This window comes from Callorhinus ursinus, unplaced genomic scaffold (genome assembly GCF_003265705.2).
Source record: "Callorhinus ursinus isolate GAN/ISIS: 27379988/994484 unplaced genomic scaffold, GSC_fseal_2.0 scaffold64, whole genome shotgun sequence".
NCBI classification, from domain to species: Eukaryota; Metazoa; Chordata; class Mammalia; order Carnivora; family Otariidae; genus Callorhinus; species Callorhinus ursinus.
The window spans coordinates 147,725-164,278 of record NW_027397126.1 but is presented as its reverse complement, the minus strand read 5'-3'; the positions used below and the strand labels follow the sequence as shown (position 1 = coordinate 164,278).

The 16,554-nt window shown below is 42.1% G+C and overlaps 1 protein-coding gene across 2 annotated transcripts in view; it reads right to left on the bottom strand.

The window, feature by feature from the left end:
- Positions 1–15,058, bottom strand: part of SLC9A6 (solute carrier family 9 member A6) — a 50,966-nt gene extending 35,908 nt beyond the window's left edge. For both annotated transcript variants that reach the window (XM_073885669.1, XM_073885670.1), the window contains exons 1-5: positions 14,709–15,058; positions 4,304–4,503; positions 2,828–2,905; positions 2,472–2,548; positions 2,052–2,164 (exon numbers count right to left, since the gene is read on the bottom strand). In XM_073885669.1, the coding sequence (XP_073741770.1) occupies positions 2,052–2,164; positions 2,472–2,548; positions 2,828–2,905; positions 4,304–4,503; positions 14,709–15,042 (802 nt within the window). In that variant the 5' untranslated portion in view covers positions 15,043–15,058. The remainder of the gene's footprint in view (positions 1–2,051; positions 2,165–2,471; positions 2,549–2,827; positions 2,906–4,303; positions 4,504–14,708) is intronic.
- Between the last annotated feature and the right edge of the window lie 1,496 nt (positions 15,059–16,554).

Genomic DNA, 16,554 nt, shown 5'->3' with positions numbered 1-16,554 from the left:
TTAATTGCTGAGTCACATACAGATCACTCACTAAATAAGACCAAGCAGACATGAAAGATTATTATAACCAGAGATGGGAAAGCCCCTTCAAATGCCAACCAACAAAAACAGGATACTTGCATTTTAAAAGATGTAGTTTCTACTGCAAAGCATTTCATCTGGAATATACTGATAAAAAGCTTACTGAGAAAAGGAGGGCAAAAGCGGTGCTGAAGAATTTTGCAAAGAAAACCTATGGCTCACCCTTCTAGCAAGTAAACTATTGCAAAATAACAGAATTATTATAGGGGAAAATGCCTATATAACTCAGAAGAAATGTAACTGTCCAACTTAATATGAGCAGAACAGTTTTGCTTGAGCATCCCGGCAATACTTCTACCAACACAAAATCAGAAGGCTGAAGTAACACAGCCAGTCCGATTGACTTAGATTTCTCATAGATGTTGAAAAGTCAAGGACTTTGCTTCTAAGCAAAAGGACGCAGAAAACGGAGACCATTGGCTCCTTGCAAAAACCATCTTATCTTCATACAGATAATGGGAGCAGCTCTAAACAGTAAGGGGGCAGCCTTGATGGTCTTGAAAGGAGCAATTTGATTTTCAGTTTTAAAAATGAACTATACAAATCGCTCTGTAAAATGCCCTCTGAGCTTTATAAAATCATCTCGTATAGAGCAGAGAACATATTTTCCTACTCCCTATACGTAATGCCCTGTGTTATCAGAGTTAACAAAGGAATTCAGAGATAACCTTAGGATCCTATCTTTAATTGTGCTGCATGACAATTTAAGAAGATGATTAACTTACAAGAGCAAAAAGTAAAACAGAACAAACCTATGCCAAGGTCCTAAAGCCCAGTGAAAGAAACCTTGCATCCTTAGTTCAAAAACCCCAGTCCCAATGCTAGGTCTTCAGCCTGCATCTTCTCTAAGTTCCTACAGTGAACATAGCTGTGAGGCTCACCAATACTGTATTAGGAAAACTACCACCTAACTCCATAGAATTGTATTCATTCTCCAGCTGTGCTCATATCAGAACTATCTCCGGGGTGCCTGGGTGGCTCAGTCGGTTAAGCATCCAACTCTTGGTTTTGGCTCAGGTCATGGCCTCAGGGTTGTGAGATCAAGCCCCTCATGGGGCTCTGTGCTCAGTGCGGAGTCTGCTTGAGAGTCTCTCTCTCTCTCTACCCCCACCCCCGGGTTGCTTGCATGTGTGCACTCTCTCTCTAAAGCATTCTTTTTTTTTTTTTTAAGATTTTATTTATTTGAGAGCGAGCGAGTCAGTGAGAGAGCACAAGCAGGAGCACAGGGAGAGGGAGAGGGAGAAGCAAACTCCCCTGCTGAGCAGGGAGTCTGACGGGGGTGTGGGGGGGTGGGGCTCGATCCCAGAACCCTGGGATCATGACCTGAGCCGAAGGCAGATGCTTACTTAACCCACTGAGCCATGCAGATACCCCAGCTCTCTCTCTCTAAAACAAATAAATAAAACCTTAAAAAACTATTTCATAACCATATAGCTGATTTTATAAAAACAATTCTTTAATGTATAGTAAGGCCCACCAGTGATGCCAAATCACACTAACAGTAGCACAACTGCCTTCTAACAATCATTGAAAAACTGTTTTTCTTATTCTTATATGTGGATAGCTGAATATAAACAGAAGATTTTTAGGGAACTGGTTTTCCAGAAGCATTAAAGGGAGTGTACCATTATTACCCATTTTAACTAATCTAGTTCATATTCTCCAAATACCCAATTACTAAAGATAGACACCAACCTGAATTTCTAAAGAAAAGGCCTTACAGCCGTTGTCTAAACAGCATCAACCTGAGGACCAGTAATGGGCAAATGTAATAAATAAAATGAAATTAAAAAAAATGTGTGCTTAAGCCAAAAGGACCTATGAATTTTGTTTTTTTCCTCTACAACTGGAAGTACAGTACTATGGGAATTTATGAATTCTACACCTAAAGGAAGGACTGCACACATGTGCTTTTGCTAGCAAAACACTGTAACTTTAAGCACTGAAGCTCCACTCTCATGGACACATACCTGGGTCAGTTGCTGATACAATGGCACCAAACAGCAGACAGTCTGTAAAGTAAAAATCTCCTGCAAGCTGTCCAGTTACTTTCATCAGTGTGACACAGCCATACATTATTGACCTGGTCAATAAACACATTTCTACTTTAGAAAAAAAACAGCAACTGTTAAAGAAGTCAGAATACAGTAAGAATAAGATGGGTCTACTGTAGTACTTTGTGACTAATCCCAAATTTAACTTGTGTCATTTAAATATGGTAATACCTTGGTCTTAAGGAGAATTCAAACAACTTATTATCTATGTGAACGCATTTCATTGAAAAAGGTCCTTAGACACACTCAAGAATACAATACTGCATAAATCAAATATGCATTATTTAAAAAGTATAATTTGAAGGATAAAAAGTGTTTTAACCTTCAAGTACTTACCCAATTACAAAACAAGAAATTGCTGTTCCAAGAAAAGCATATGCTAGGATAGACCCAAGGTTTCGAAAGAAATGTCTCTAACAAAAAAGAAAAAATTAAAAAGTTACAGTGTGTTAGAATACTTACCAATTATTTGAAAAAGAAAAGGTTTTCTATTCTAGTGTGCTTTGCTAATATTAAATGCATTATTCATTAAAGGAAATAAGAGAAAGAATTTTTGTGCAGGCATAAATTTCAGCAAGGAGAGGAGAAGGGAGGGAAAGCTGGAAAGAACTGCCTGTTTCTAAAGTGTCAGACATGACAAAGTCCAGGGAGTTTAAAGTTGTTCAAAGTATATGAAATACATAAGCACTTACTCTTTTCAGACTATATCCTGCATAAAATATGATAGGAGGAAGTAATATGTTGAAAAATACTTCTGGATCAAAGGTAACCTGTTAAAATAAAGAGTTCTTTTAGAAGAATTCCCGTAGAAGACCTCGTATTACATTATCAAATTATGAAAAAGAAAAAAGATTGAATGTTAAACTGGTGAAAGGCAAGAATATTACTGTGGTCACTGAAAAATATTTCATATAGGATAGCTGTGGTTCTATTTCTCAACCAAATGACAAGGAGACAGTGTTGGAGCAATCAGTTAAGTCATATCTGTGGAAAGAGTGGTAAAATACTATGACATTAAAAATCTTAAAAACGGGAAAAAGCATGAACATATCTTTGCTTTAAATACAAGAGACACCCCCAAACTGGTAACAAAATTTGGGGGTATGCCATTATTGCTGGCATTAAGAAACAGACTTCTCACACAGGTCATGCCTCTAAAGGTATACAGCATAATATTATGGTAAGAAATTTCTGAATGACTAAGATTTCTAGACCTGACAGCCTATTTCTTTTAATATCTATTCCTTATAATAACAGAGATGCCCCTTTCTGTTCATAAGGCTGCAGCAGGATCTGACATGAACACAAAGCAGCTACACACATACCCATGTTAAAATTTCATTTACTAGAACTTTTAAGGAACTGGAATTTTCCACAGGTGGAAAGGACTCTCGCTGCAAAGTAAATTAAGCTCGTATGAAATTGTAAAAAGCATTAAAGATGGTCAGAACCACAATCCAAATAGCTATGAAAGCCAAGTCCTGCCCATGCAGAAGACAGAAGTGGAGGCACATGGCCGAGGGTGGGCGGCAAACAAGAGACCCGAGCAAAGAGGCCCCGAGAAGCTTCATGGGGGACTATGGCGGGGACAGGAGAAAACAGCTCCAGGAACGTCTGGGGGCCAGTAAGACTGCGGCACAGCCTCCTACATAAAGCTTTATGCACAGCATGGTACAGTAACTGATCCTCAGAATGAGGCCCCTAAAGTTGTGCCAGATTATGAATCAAAGAAAGATTAAATTGTCCTCCATATAGGACACAGTTAAAACAAGAAAGAAATAATAATATTCAAAGAAATATTAACGAAATATTTTAGGTATTATCAAATAAACTCAATGTGCCAATAAACTCTAAGGACCATCTGCAAATTGAAAGAAATGCTTATAAATTCTGCTTAAGTCAATACTAGTCACCATTTATTACAATTATAAACATCACAGAATGGAACAAAAAGGATTATAGTACTTAGCCTCAATCAGAAAATGAAATGTACAGATGTCCATTTCCTTAGCATTATATTACACTTGTTAATTGAGATTTTCTCCATTTTAAGAGACTGGTTTTAAACATCATTAAACATTCACTATTAATTCTTCTCCTGAATCGCTTTGCTGCTAGTTACACACTTCAAAAAAACATCCAAATATTCCCTTTAACGAAGAACTTACCTTTCTAAGCATTTCATTATCTTGAACGTTATTGAGTTCGTGTGAACTAATCTCTCCTTTAAGTGTATATTCATAAAATTTTCCACTAACATTTACCAATAAGGTAGTTGGGCTTGACTGCACTTCACAGCTCAGGGTCACATTATTTACATCACTTGGAACATGAATGCCATATCGAAGCACAAGGCCCACCAAAAGACCTGGAAATAATAAAAGAACCATATAAGCTCTTCTTTTGGACAAAGACTGCTTCTTGTGTACCCCACACATACCTTTGGATTGCTAACAGGAAAGCTCTTATGATAGTCCCCTGTGGTTCAGAACCAATTTCTAGACCAAATGCAGTTACATTTTAAAGTATTATTATTATTATTATTATTTTAAGATTTTATTTATTTGACAGAGAGAGACACGATGAGAGAGGGAACACAAACAGGGGGAGTGGGAGAGGGAGAAGCAGGCTTCCCGCAGAGCAGGGAGCCCGATGTGGGGCTCGATCCCAGGACCCTGGGATCATGATCTGAGCCGAAGGCAGACACTTAACCATTGAGCCATCCAGGTGCCCCCATTTTAAAGTATTATTAAATTTGAAAATCTAAGAGTCTAATATTCATCTAATCCAGTGCGACAAGAGGAAAAAACATTCCCTAGGTTACAGCATATATCACTGCATTTCTAGATCAAGATAATAAGTAGGTGATTAGGAATGTAACAAAATAAAAAATATCTTCAAATGATCCGTACACAGAATATGCTCCAAGGTGTCCCAACCAAATGTGTTTACCACCTCCACCTCCACCCATCAATTCATAAGACTGTTAAACACGCAACACTTCCCAGCACCTGGCTGGCCAAATAATACACATTTAACAAATCGGAATGTCATTTGCATTTGTAGATCGACTGAGTTCTTCTACCACTAAAAGGTCATATTTTAATTTAAAAATATGTGCTTTGGGCCACCTGGGTGGCTCAGTCGGTTGGGCGTCTGCTTCGGCTCACGTCATGATCCCCGAGTCTTCCATCGGGCTCCTTGCTCCGTGGGGAGCCTGCTTCTCCCTCTCCCTGCTTGTGCTCTCTTTCTCTCTCTCTCTCTGGCAAATAAATAAATAAAATCTTTAAAAAATTAAAAAGATATAAAAATATGTGCTTCAAAATCAAAACATGGAATAGAAGTCCTCAGGCCAGTGCTATGACATCAACATATTGCTAGAATTGTACATGGACCATCATATTGATATTTAAATGTGCACAATGTTCTAGGTACTAACACCTATATTGATCAAACTGTTTGATAATGGCTTTAATGGGATGTAATTCACATACCATAAAGTTTACCCTTTTAAGCCATTAAGTGGCTTTTAGTATAGTCACAAGGTCATATACTGATCACCACTATCTAATTCCAAAACATTTTCAATGTTCCAAAAAGAAACCCCATACCTATTAGCAGTCACTTTTCACCACACCCCCCAACTCCCAGCCCCTGGCAACCACTAATCTTTTTTCTCTATATATAGATTTGCCTAGTCTGGACATTTCATTTAAACAGAATCCCACAATATTTGAATTTTCATGTCTGGCTTTTTTTTTTCACTCAGCATCATATTTTTAAGGTTTATCCCTGTTGTAGCATGTATTAGACCTTCATTCCTTTTCATGGTCAAATAATATTCCATGGTATAGATATAGCTCAACTGCAAAGTGAACTCAAACTTCTGGAACTTCCCTTAACTCCAAGATGTACTGCATACCACTATCAGTTACACTTTACCTCCCTGTTTCCTTTCACACTAACCTGCCAGCCACTCTTTTAATATATGTGACTAGAGTACTACGCTGAGTAGGCCCCCCGGGGTTCAGAGATGAAAACAAGGTCCCTCCTTCTCAGCCCAATCAGAGAAAACAGACCAAATAAACAATTATAGTATGGTAGATATGGATACAAGGTGTTATAAAAACAGAAAAGAGTTACCTAACCCAGCCGGGGAAAGTGGGAAGGGGTAGTGGGATGGTAGGGAAGTCTTTCCAGAGGAGTCACCTAAGCAAGGAAACAAAGTAAAAGAAGAGGTTTTCCAGGTAGGAGATACAGTAGGACACATCCAGTCATGGAAGAGTGGGAGAACACAGGCCATTCAGGGACTCACACGTAGTTCAGTATGGCTGGGTTATAAGTGAGAATTGAGTGTGAAAGATCGGCAGGAGTTGAGTCATAAAAGACCTTGCAAGTTGGGGAAGGGAGTTTAGACTTTATCTTGAAAGCAAAAGGAAGTCATAGAAGGATTATAAATAAACAGTGGCTTGACATCAGATTTCTATTTTAGAAAGACTGGTTGTTCTAGACCACAGTGGTTTGAAGGGGCCAGATAGAAGGCCACTGCAGTCCTTCAGGCACTAAGAGCTTAGGGCTTCATCTAAGAGGGCAGAGAAAGGGATGGAGAGGGATTTTTAGAAGGTATTATCTTTTAGAAGAATTCGGTGACTGAGTAGACCAGAAGGAAGGGAGACTGGGAGAAAGACTAAGAGGAGCCAAACTGACTTGGCAACTATATGGGTAAGCTGGCCTGAGCAACCAGATAGGTAGCAGGGCCATTCAGTGAGAAAGGGAACAGGTTCACAGGGGAAAACGTACAGTTCTGTTTCGGACCTGTTAAGTTTGATGTACCTGTGACAACATGCACAGTTGAGTGTGTGGGATCTGGAGCTCAAGGAAGTAGGGGGTCTCAAGTGGAGATGGCTGAAGTCAGGTGCCTTTGAGATTACCTGGGGAGCAAATAAAATGGGAAGAGGACTATGGATATACGCCCAGAATTTTATCCCAACATTTAATAGCCAATGTAAAGGAGCTGGTAGAGGAGGAGGAGCTGATGAAGGAGTGGAAGGAAGAAAAGTACCAGGAATAGGAAGGAAGAGGAGGAAGTGATGAAAACTAGCCAATGCTGCAGCCAACTCAAGGAACACAGGTGTTAAGAAGGGTCCATCGGGTGTGGGAACGAGGAGCTCACAGGTGACCTTGGTAAGGGCAGTTCCAGTGGAGCAGTGGGGGCAGAAGCCAGGCCAAAGTGGGAAGTGATAAATGCAGGAGAGGGGACAAATGTGGGAAGTGGGGAGGGTGCAGAGATGAGGGATTCTCCAGGTAACTTACAGTCACACGTTTTTTAAAGCGAGCAGCAATGAGTAACTGCTAAACAGTACGATCACCTGAAATTTTTAAAAAGTTTTTAACAAAGTCCCAGATTGAAAATAAATGAAAGAGAAAATATTTGCAAATCATATATCTGCTAAGGGACTAATATCTAAAATACATATATCTGATAAGGATACAAAATATCCCAAAATACACATAATAGCCAAAAAAAAAAATCTGATTAAAAAATGGCCAGAAGATCTGAACATTTTTCCATAAAAAATGGCCAGAAGACCTGAACTGATATTTTCCCAAAGAAGACATAGAGATGGACAATAGGTACATGAAAAGATGCTCAACATCATTAAGCATCAGGGAAATACAAATTAAAACCATGATGAGATCACCTCACACCTGTCAGAATGGCTAAGATCAACAAGACAAGAACTAAATGTCGGCGAGGCTGTGGAGAAAAGGGAACCCTTGTGCACTGTTGGTGGGAATGCAAACTGGTGCAGCCATTGTGAAAAACAGTATGGAGGTTCCTCAAAATATTAAAAAAAAACAACCTACCATATGATCTAGCAATTCCATTTTTGGGTATTTATCTGAAGTAAACAAAAACACTAACTCAAAAAGATATATGTACCCGCATATTCACTGCAGCATCATCTACAATATCCAAGACATGCAAACAACCTAGTGTCCATCAATGAATGAATAAAGAAAATGTGGTGTATATACATGATGGAATATTACTCAGTCATAAAAAGAATGACATCTTGCCATTTGCAACAATATGGCTGGACCTTGAAGGCATTATGCTAAGTGAAATAAGTCATACAGAGAAAGACAAATACTGTATGATCCCTCTTATATGTGGAATCTAAAACAAAACAAAACACCAAGCTCATAGATAACAGAGAATGGACTGGTGGTTGCCAGAGGCAGGGTGTGGGAGGTGGAAGAAATTAGTGAAGACGTGTATGTTTATTTAAAAATTAAAAAAATGAAAGATACACTGTGAAAATAGCTAACCTCTAAAAAAACAAAATAAAAAAGGGACAGCTGGGTATTAGCTGGGTTTGATAAACATAACCTGGGTGAGCAAAGACTATAGATCCACAGTCATCCTGCCTATATGATACAGAAAGAGCTCTTTCTCTACTATCCCGTAAGACCTCCTAATTAAGGGGCTCAGTAAAAGCCGCCCCCCTTTATATTTATGTGCCACAAGCCTAGCTAAGCCACTACAAATAATAACAGCAGCACAAATTCTTTCCATGTCCTTAAGGCCGACTGTGTAAGGAATGGTATCTACCAGTTTTGCACTCCGACTCAATGCTGAAATGTCACTGGGTGCCCTGAGGAGGACTCAGCACTTGGACAAATTTGAAACACACACTTTGGCAGTCAAAACTTCAGCAAGGAGAATAATTACTTAGGTTGGAAAAAATTGAGATCCTTTTATTACAGCATCAGACATCTGAAAAATTGGAATTTCTCTGAATAAAGTTGACAGTTCAAGTTAATTTGGGTTCTCTGAAAGGTCAAATCATAATCATAGAGTTAAAGCAATTCTCAGTGAAGAGAAGTACACAAAAAGAGTGCTTTGTTAAGGGGATAAGGAGGAAACTTCCAGCCTCCTACTTAGAGGTACAAAAAAACATTGACATCATGAAATTTAAAATTACCACTAATAGGCAACAAAGAATACAACCTCAAAGACATATCTTTCACAGAATAGAAAGGTCCCACCTCTCCTACACATTCCTGACCCTCTTGTGCTGGATCCCCTCCCAGGGATAAAGAACTCAGTGTATCACCCAGGGCTCCAACACTGTATGGGGCTCACGGTCAATGGAAATTGGTTTTCTAAGGGATCTCGGCCCATTCTCCCAGGCTATGACACTAAAAGCCTCTGATAGTCAAAAATATGGAAGGAATATTGCTGGGCTATCAACTGTGGTCAAAATTGATAAAATTTCTACAGATTAACAAGTGTATGTATGTACAAAGAGATTTACATACACGTATGTATGTGTGTGTATTATATAACATTTATCTACTTCTTGAAGAATGCTGTTAGAATTTGTTTTAAAAGCTAATTCATGGGGCGCCTGGGTGGCTCAGTCGTTAAGCGTCTGCCTTCGGCTCAGGTCATGATCCCGGGGTCCTGGGATCGAGCCCCGCATCGGGCTCCCTGCTTGGTGGGAAGCCTGCTTCTCCCTCTCCCACTCCCCCTGCTTCTGTTCCCTCTCTCGCTGTGTCTCTCTCTGTCAAATAAGTAAATAAAATCTTTCTTAAAAAAAAAAAAAAAGCTAATTCAACTTCAAGATGGCCAAAAAAGGCAAGGCCTTTGCCGACCTCTGGTTAGTTTTATATGTGTTTATTCATCTTTTTGTCTCCTAGAACATTTTCTACAGCAGCTCCTCCAACCTTTACCCTCCTTCTCAAATCTTCAATCTCACTGCCTCCTTTTCGGAGAAGCCACAGGCCATCTGATGTAAGCTGCCTCAATTCCAAGCCTCCCCGTGTCAACATTAGCTCATTTCTCTTTAGCCCCTCTCTGGGGAAAGATCAACCTCTTTTCCAAGGGAATTCTTTCACTTAGCACCTGAATCAATCAATCCCCATCCTAATTCTTTCATATATTATCTAATCCTCATAACCTTATGTAGTAGATATTATTAAAAATCTCTCAATCATTGTTTCTTCATCTCTAAAATGGGGATAAATGACTTAGCCAACAGTATTTGGCATTAAGTGATAAAACCAGCACTGAAGTCTGGTTTTTCTATTTCCAAAGCCTCTCTAATGTTCTTCTTCTTAATTTTTAAAAAAGATTGTATTTATTTGTCAGAGAGAGAGACAGTGAGAGAGAGAATACAAGCAGGGGGAGTGGGAGAGGGAGAAGCAGGGTTCCCACTGACCAGGGAGCCCAATGTGGGGCTCGATCCGAGGACTCCGGGATCATGACCTGAGCCGAAGGCAGATGCTTAACAACTGAGCCACCCAGGCGCCCCCCATCCTTTTTTTTTTTTTTTAAGTAGGCTCCATGCTGGCGTGGAGCCCACTGCGGGGCTTGAATTCATGACTCGGAGATCTAGACCTGAGCTGAGATCAAGAGTTGGACGCTTAACCGACTGAGTCCCCCAAGCCTCTCTTAACTTCCTAATCATCTTCTCGTTCTCACATCACAATGAACTGCTCCAGTGGTTAAGGTCTCTACTCCCTCACAGCCTTCCCTCACAATCTATCTCCAAAACCTCTACAACATAAGTATTATCTCTCTACATATATGATCTTATGAAATTTAGTATAGCATGATGTAGGAGAAAAAGCACAAGTTTGAAATTCAGATAGATGTATGAATTCCGGCTCCATCAAGTTCTAGTCTGTGACCTTAGGGTTGATAACCTCTCCTTGAACCTCAGTTTCCTTATGTGTAGTGATGATAATACTAACCGGTTTATCTTTATGGTTAAGTTTTATCTCTTCAGTATAAGGCAATAAGGTTAGGGGCTAAGAGAATGGGGCTGCTGGGCCAGACTGACTGGGTCTGAATCCTGGCTCAATACTTACAAATTATGTGACTTCAGGCAGGTCATTTAACCTCTCTCTGCCCCAATTTCCTTATATGTAAAACGGGAGAGATACTAGTACCCATCTCACAAGGTTGTTAGGGGGTTTAAATGAACACATTAGAATGCTCAATAAACATTACCTATTAAGGCACTAGATCGTAAGTGCTTTGTGGGCAGGGATGATGACTCATATCTGTATTTTCCATCATATCTCATACGTCAAAGACACTTAATATTTATTGATGAAGCACGTCAGTTAAGCGTAGGACTCTGGATGCTGGAAATTTCAGGCAAAATATTTCTTCCCTGTCCCTTGCTTTCTATACTATCTGTAAACACACTACAGTGAGTGATCACTTTTCAGACTTAGTTAACTACCCTGACAATTTTTACTAATGGTGACTCACTTTTAAGCTTCTTAAGCAAGTTAGCCCACTGAACAGAACACTTGGGTGCTTTCACATTGTGTTTGCAATTGGAGCAATGAGGCTATATTACAATCTAGAAACTGATCACAATTTAATCTTTTCTTTTTTTACTCTTGATTCTCGAAAAGATAAAGGAGAGGCTTATTTTAAATAGCATTTTCCAGGATTTAGGTAGCTAAACCGACATGACAGAAATAAAATCATCGGTGGGCTGAATCTTGGAGGGGTAGATAGTCCCAGAGTAAGGAGCCTTTTCATCCAGAAGTCAAGCTGAAAAATAAAGGTCTTAAAATAATATATTGACATAACAGCTATGATGGTATAAGAGTCAAAGAAAAGGTAAATGGCAGACAGTAATTAGGATTAGAAAACATTGATTCCCATGGCACTGAAAATTCTTTGACCCAATCCCATCTGTTCTCAAACTGGACTTGGGGGTTAGTTAGGAGGCTGTTTATCCATATCCCCCATTGCCATACTGAGAAAATGGAACAGGCTAAAGAATGCCAAGTCGTGGCAAAGCAAGCCCAGATTTGACTCCCAGATAACACCCTTCCACTTGATATTCGGCAAGAGATACTCTTGTTTTTCCTTTACAAAATACTAACACTAAGGTACTCCATTACCTTTTACTACCAGAAACATCAGGAAATGCAGTCAGTAATACCACTTTTCTATTTAGCTGAAGAGTTAGAGGAAGTTAATGGTATCAACTACCAAGGAGCAAATATTTTTGGGGCAATTCTAAGTACTTATTTGATACTAAAAAAATACTGTGTTTGCCTCTTATACGACTAAGGAATTAAAAGAACTATTTTAAGCCTAACCTGAGAAAATGCAGTTATAACAGCAATAATAATAGTATCACAGCTATCATTTATTGAACATTTACTTAGGGGTCAGGTACTAAGCTAAAAACATTTCTTCCTCACAATAACCCTCCTATCATTTTCCCCAATTTATAGATCACAGTGTAAGAGGGTAAGGGACTCGCTTAAGATCACACAGAACAGTTAGCACAGTGGGACAGGAATCCTGGTCTGACTCTAAAGCAGGAGTTGGCAAACCACAGTGATGCTTTGTTTGTGTATGGCCCATGTGCTAAGAATAGTTTTTTTTATGGTTTTTAGCTTTGTAAAAAGAAAAAAACAAAAAGAAGAAAATGCAACAGAGACCTATGTGACCCACAAAGTCAACAATATTTACAATCTGGCCCTTTACAGAAAAAAATTGTGTCTGGTCTGAAGCCCTGCACCTTTTTTTTTTTTTTTAAAGATTTTATTTATTTATCTGACAGAGAGAGACACAGCGAGAGAGGGAACACAAGCAGGGGGAGTGGGAGAGGGAGAAGCAGGCTTCCTGCTGAGCAGGGAGCCCGATGCGGGGCTTGATCCCAGGACCCCGGGACCATGACCTGAGCCGAAGGCAGATGCTCAACAACTGAGCCACCCAGGCGCCCCTGAAGCCCTGCACCTTTAACCACTACATCATACTCTCTCCATAGGGAGGAAAGAGGCTTCTGTGATCAGTTCCTTATTTTAACACCATAATACTCATTTGGCATTTAACTGAATTTAAGATGCCATTATTTTCTTTATGTGATCTGTCTACCCAAGAGGGCTAAGTGCCTTGAAGGTGGAGATCTATTTCTTTGTATTTTCTGTGCCTAATACATAGTTGGCTGACTAGCAAATGTTTGTTCAATATAGTAAATATAAATCATACATTGTTATACAGAGAAATTATATAGAGATGTGTAGCTTAAGGGGCGCTGCAAGTAAAATGCAAAAAATATGAAGTATGAAAACCATCTAATATGTCTAAAAACTAAGAATCCTAGGGAGCAGAGATATTTGCACACAGGCTTAGAATCATATTACCTTACAGATGAAAAATAAACCTGAGTTCATGCATTTTCCTGATGCACATAACTGCCTTGTTTTGTCACCCTTGAGATGCACATATGCACATTCCAGAAGTCTGTATTTACCGGAAAGGGCTGGGGAGGAGGGTCGTGGAGAAATGTCTCTTTTGTGCCAAGGCCTCTTCTACCTATTTGCAAGTCTGAGAAACAAAGCTCAACAAGCTCATCAGTTTAAGCCTGTTCCATATGAAGATAATCTTCACTCACGGACTGCACAGAAAGGATTGTCTGTCCACCCTCATGTCTTCAGCCACCTATACCCTCACAGTCACATTAAGACAGTCAGCAAAATATACATCTTTACCTCTCATGAGGCCTCGGAGCAGGCCAAAATGCCTGTGAGCCCACGGTTTGATTTGCCCTTCTCGCTTTAAGACCAAAATATAAAAATACATAAATAAGAAACCTCAAAAGGAAAAAGCACACTAAAATAACAGAACTGAAGCCATTTACTCAGTGATCTGTCAATAACCTTATGCCATCAGCAAGTCACCCAAACTGCATATGCGTGGTGTTCCTAATCACTGTTTGGCTGAACAGTCCTGATCAGCGTATAGTACAACACACTGCTGGGAGATCTTTAACTCTTTCCTGTCCTCACCTCGATACGCCTCGATTAGGACCGAAGACCATACGTATCCTAGTCAGATATTACGAGCACAGTACAATAAATCAGGATGTCATTAAAAATATCCCAAGCCTTCCTTGTAGCTTCTTTTGCGTTCGGGTTTTCACTTGCGCTACACGGGAGGTAAGGTTTTCATTCTCAACCTCGAAAGGACAGGGCGTAGCAAGAGCTGGGTGATGGGTAAAGGTGGACTCTGGTTCCAAAAGGACGCCAGATCCTGAGCAGGAGAGATACTACTGCAGCTTCAGTGGACCTTAAACAAACTGACACCCCAGAGAAATAGATCGCTATGCTGTCTTCCCCTCCCCCAGTCCCCAGCCCAATCCGAGACACCGCACCCACTCCCTTCCCATCCTCAGTCTCGGGTCCCGAGCTTTGTAGGCAGAGGCGGAGGGGGGGCGATGCGCGGAAGAAAAAGGGGGTGGGGTCGGAGGAAAAAAAGGTGTGGACAGGCAAAGGAAAGGGGGTGCGAAGCAGAGAAAACGGGGGGCGAAGCTGAGGAAATGGAGTGAGGTAGAAAAACGGGGGGCAAAACAGAAAAAGGGGGGACGAGGCTGAGAAACGGGGGTGGGGGAGAAGGCGAGGCAGAAAATGAAAGGAATTAGAAGGGGAGCCGAACGCAGGCCGAGCAGGGCCAGGAGAGGAGGCGAAGCAGCCGGCGGGCAGAGAAAGGGGGAGCGCCAGGGGGCGGACAAGGGTTGAGGCACTTGCCATAAATCATAGCCAGGCCGGTTTCATGCAGGAAGCGGGCCCGGCGGTGCTTGAAGAGCCAGATCGTGAGGATGGTGAGGGTGAGCAGCAGGATGAAGATGAGCAGGTTGGCGCTGTCCTGCCGGTGGCTCTCCTCGGCTTGCTTCTCGGACACGATCTCCTCGTCCATGGCTCTCGCCGCTCCGCCGGCGCCGTCCGAAGCCCCGGCCCAGCCAAAGACGCCCACTGCGAGGAGCAACCAGAGCGGCCGCATGAGCCGGCGGGCCCCGGGGCCACTGCCGCCGCCACCGCCGCCGCGGCTGAGGGGCGCCCGCAGCCAGCCGCGCCGAGCCATGACTCCCCCCGCCCCCCGCCCCGCTCCTCACCCGCAGCCGCCCGCGGTCGGACCACTCCCCGAGGGCTCACGGGAAAGGGGCGGGGCCCCAGGGTAGCCGTCGGAGCGCGCGCCGCCGCCGCCGCGGCCGCCGCCACCGCCGCCGCTCTTAAAGGGGACGCGGCACGCCCGGCTCGCTCGGCCCCATCCTTTTGCCCTTCGGGCCTCCACCGCACCGGCTCCCCGCAGCCGCACACTCAGGTCCTGCCAGGGAACGAAAGGCTGTCGCATCTAGCCCACGGCCTTCTGGAAAAGAAACCTCAGCTCGGCGTAATCAAGCAGAGGCGGATCGAGATAGGTCTACTTTGGTCCCATTCTTAGAGCTCTCAGGGGAATCGAGCTTTCATAACCCATCTCAATATTGTCCCCCAGTGTCTCTTAACTGGATAAGAAGCTGTCCCCTCGGGGGACGCCTAGAACTCCATCTCTGTCATTTAAATCGGATTCTCCTTGTTCTGTCCTCACTGGGAAAAAACCAACAACACTGTAGTAGTTCATAAAAAAATTGACTCAAAGGCAAGGAATATGCGTGTGTCTGTACGTTCAGTTTTCCTTACATGTCAGCCACCCGAGATGCGAGTCATCTCTCACGTCAGGAACCTGTACAGAGACACTCGTTCATCTCGCAAAGAAGATTCAGTCGGTGTGTGCTCAAATTTACCCAAGCTCCAAACAGTCCTCTCCCTTCCCAAAGAGGAAATCTTTTGAGGTGTGGTGCGTTTCTCTTTCTCTTCTTGCTCCTTTTTCCTGCTGTTCTAACACAAATTTCCCCAGCTTGGAAGTCACCTTTGACACCATCTCTCATCTCTCTTCCTCCAAGAGTATTTTCTCTACTCTCAGCCTCTCCACCTGGCACCCCAGAAGATTCACAGTTCTCACCTCTTGGAGAACAGTGGCTTCCTGTTTTCTCCATACTTATCAAATCACACCTTAGTCTGTGTGGGCTTTTTGTTTTCTCCGGACTTTCATTTCTACCTCTACACCTATGCACTACAAATCCCCAGCCCTGACCTGCCACTCTCCCTTCAGGACTCTACCAGTGGGATACTGAGCACATCCTGTTGAGGGACCTACCAAGCTCAAAAACCTAGAACAGCTTTGAAATGAGCTCATCTTCCCCTTACAAACATGAATTCTTTTTCAAATTTTGCATACCATCAATGGTACTATCAATCCAATTCCTATCATTCTGTCTAGAACTCCTGACTTTTCTTTAAGATTTTATTTATTTATTTATCTGACAGAGAGACAGCGAGAGCAGGAACACAAGCAAGGGGAGTGGGAGAGGGAGAGAGAGAAGCAGGCTTCCCGCTGAGTGGGGAGCCCGATGCGGGGCTCCATCCCAGGATCCTGGGACCATGACCCGAGCGGAAGGCAGACGCTTAACCGACTGAGCCACCCAGGCGTCCTACTAGAAGTCCTGATTCTTAAACGCTTTCATCTCATGGCTATATCACCTCCTCGCTAAGACAA